The sequence below is a fragment of the Arachis ipaensis genome, chromosome B10, assembly GCF_000816755.2.
Source record: "Arachis ipaensis cultivar K30076 chromosome B10, Araip1.1, whole genome shotgun sequence".
In the NCBI taxonomy this organism is placed as follows: domain Eukaryota; kingdom Viridiplantae; phylum Streptophyta; class Magnoliopsida; order Fabales; family Fabaceae; genus Arachis; species Arachis ipaensis.
In genome coordinates this window covers 118,811,657-118,813,538 of record NC_029794.2, presented here as the reverse complement: position 1 = coordinate 118,813,538, position 1,882 = coordinate 118,811,657, and the positions used below count along the sequence as shown (strand labels likewise).

Below are 1,882 nucleotides of genomic sequence, written 5' to 3'. Positions count from 1 at the left end.
AACAGCTAATTTTTAAAAAAAAATTTAAAATCAATTCAACAACAATTTCATAAAAACAATCCTCAACACAAGCAAATCAAACATAATTTTCATGCATTATTGTTAGATTTTGTCTTAAATTTTTTGAAAATTTAGCCGTCGATGATATATTTGATACAAATAAAAAATTTTTGGGACAAAATTAAAACAAAATAAAACTTAAAAATATTTTTAAATTTTTTGTCAAATTTTAGAAAAAAAAAATATACTTTATCTTTTAATATATTTATGAATCAATGCATGTATTTTGAAATATATCTAAAAAAATCAAAATAAGTAGAGTAAAAGGTAGATGTTAATTCAGTGCAAAATGATTGCTGAGTTGTAACTAAAAATTTCAATTTATATTTTTCCTTTTTTTTAATCGTCAGGCACACTGCTTATTTTCTTGTAGTGGGAGTTGAGTCAAGGAATCAGAACCAAATGCCATGCAAGAATGCTTCTGGAAGTCACCCATGTAAAAACTTTTAGCATAAATCAACTTTTTTAGAATAAAATCTCATATTTATAAATAATTCTAGACAAATATGTATACGTGTGTTGTATTGTATGTGTATTATTTATTAGGAAGGCTAAAAACTAAACTTATTTTAATAGTCTTTTATTTATATAATTATTTTTTCGAATAAATAATTTTGGAACAACAGTCAATTTATGTTCAAACTACTCAATTAAAAACCAGTTATATATATATAGTGGCTTTAAATGTTTGGTGGCTAAGCTGATTACATATGACCCACCTATCATATATTGACATGTAGAAGAAAATTATCCTATGGACTCAGTTAACCATTTTTCAAGAATTTTAACATGGTGCGATAATTTTCTTAATAAAATGCAGTAATTTTTTTCCTTTGTTTAATTACTTTCGTAAAAGAAAGAATAAAATAATAATAAAAAAAATAAAAACCACATATTTCTTTTTCTTGAAAGATTGAATGTGTAATATTTAAAAAACAAATTAGGTTTTATCTCGTTTTAGGGTGGTGGAGAACTTGCGATGGAGGCGTAGAAGATCCTCTTCGTTAGTATTAAGATGTGTTCCGGTCGAATTTTAGTTGAGCTATTGAGGTTAGACTTGACAACTGAGTCAATGAGCAGATTCCCAGATTTGCCGTCATTTTTACTACCCATCACCTACTACCTCAACGTTAGAAGGATAGTGGTCTCTAACTATTTGACTCCATAAAAACAGAAAATAAGAAGAAGATATCACTCCTGCTAATTTTTTTTTTATTCTCTAGTTCTCTTATTTTTTGCTTTAGTTAGAGAAGGAGATTTTTTTTTGAGCTTCATTCCAGCTAAGAATAAAAAAAGAAAGAGAACTTAATTTTATTTAAAGAAATAAATATTAAAAATTACACTTACACTTTTTATTTTCTTAAATTCCACTTTTATCTATACAGTAAAATTTTAAATTATCAACACAAAATTAATGATAAATAGTATTTTATGTATACGATAAAAATTATTTATAATTTGACATAAAATAAATATCACTTTTTCATTTAATGATCAACTTTTAATCACTTATAGTCACCGTTTTTAAAGTCATCAGAGATATAGCTATATATAATTACAAAAAAGAGATAAAATAATTGCTTATAGTATACTTTTAACATTGAATACTTGAAGTTAAATTGGTAAAATCATTATATAATCATTAGTTATAATCATAAGATTTAAAATATTATTTTTGCTCATAAACTAATTTTTAACTTAAAATTCTTATTTCAATTATAATCTATTTTAAAGTTTATAATCCAAATTTTTTTCTAGGTTATTTTTTTATTTAAAAAATAAAAAATTTCTTTTTTTTATTATTTTTAATTAGTTCTTTTAT

General features: G+C 23.3%; 1 protein-coding gene across 2 annotated transcripts in view; it reads left to right on the top strand.

Annotated features, from left to right (window-relative positions):
- Nucleotides 1–690, top strand: part of LOC107624210 (two-on-two hemoglobin-3) — a 19,220-nt gene extending 18,530 nt beyond the window's left edge. The window contains exon 4 of one of the 2 annotated variants that reach the window (XM_016326693.2): nucleotides 434–690. In XM_016326693.2, coding sequence (XP_016182179.1) covers nucleotides 434–443 — 10 coding nt within the window. In that variant the 3' untranslated portion in view covers nucleotides 444–690. Of the gene's footprint in view, nucleotides 1–410 lie in introns of both variants that reach the window. The other variant, XM_016326692.2, reaches the window with a different exon arrangement.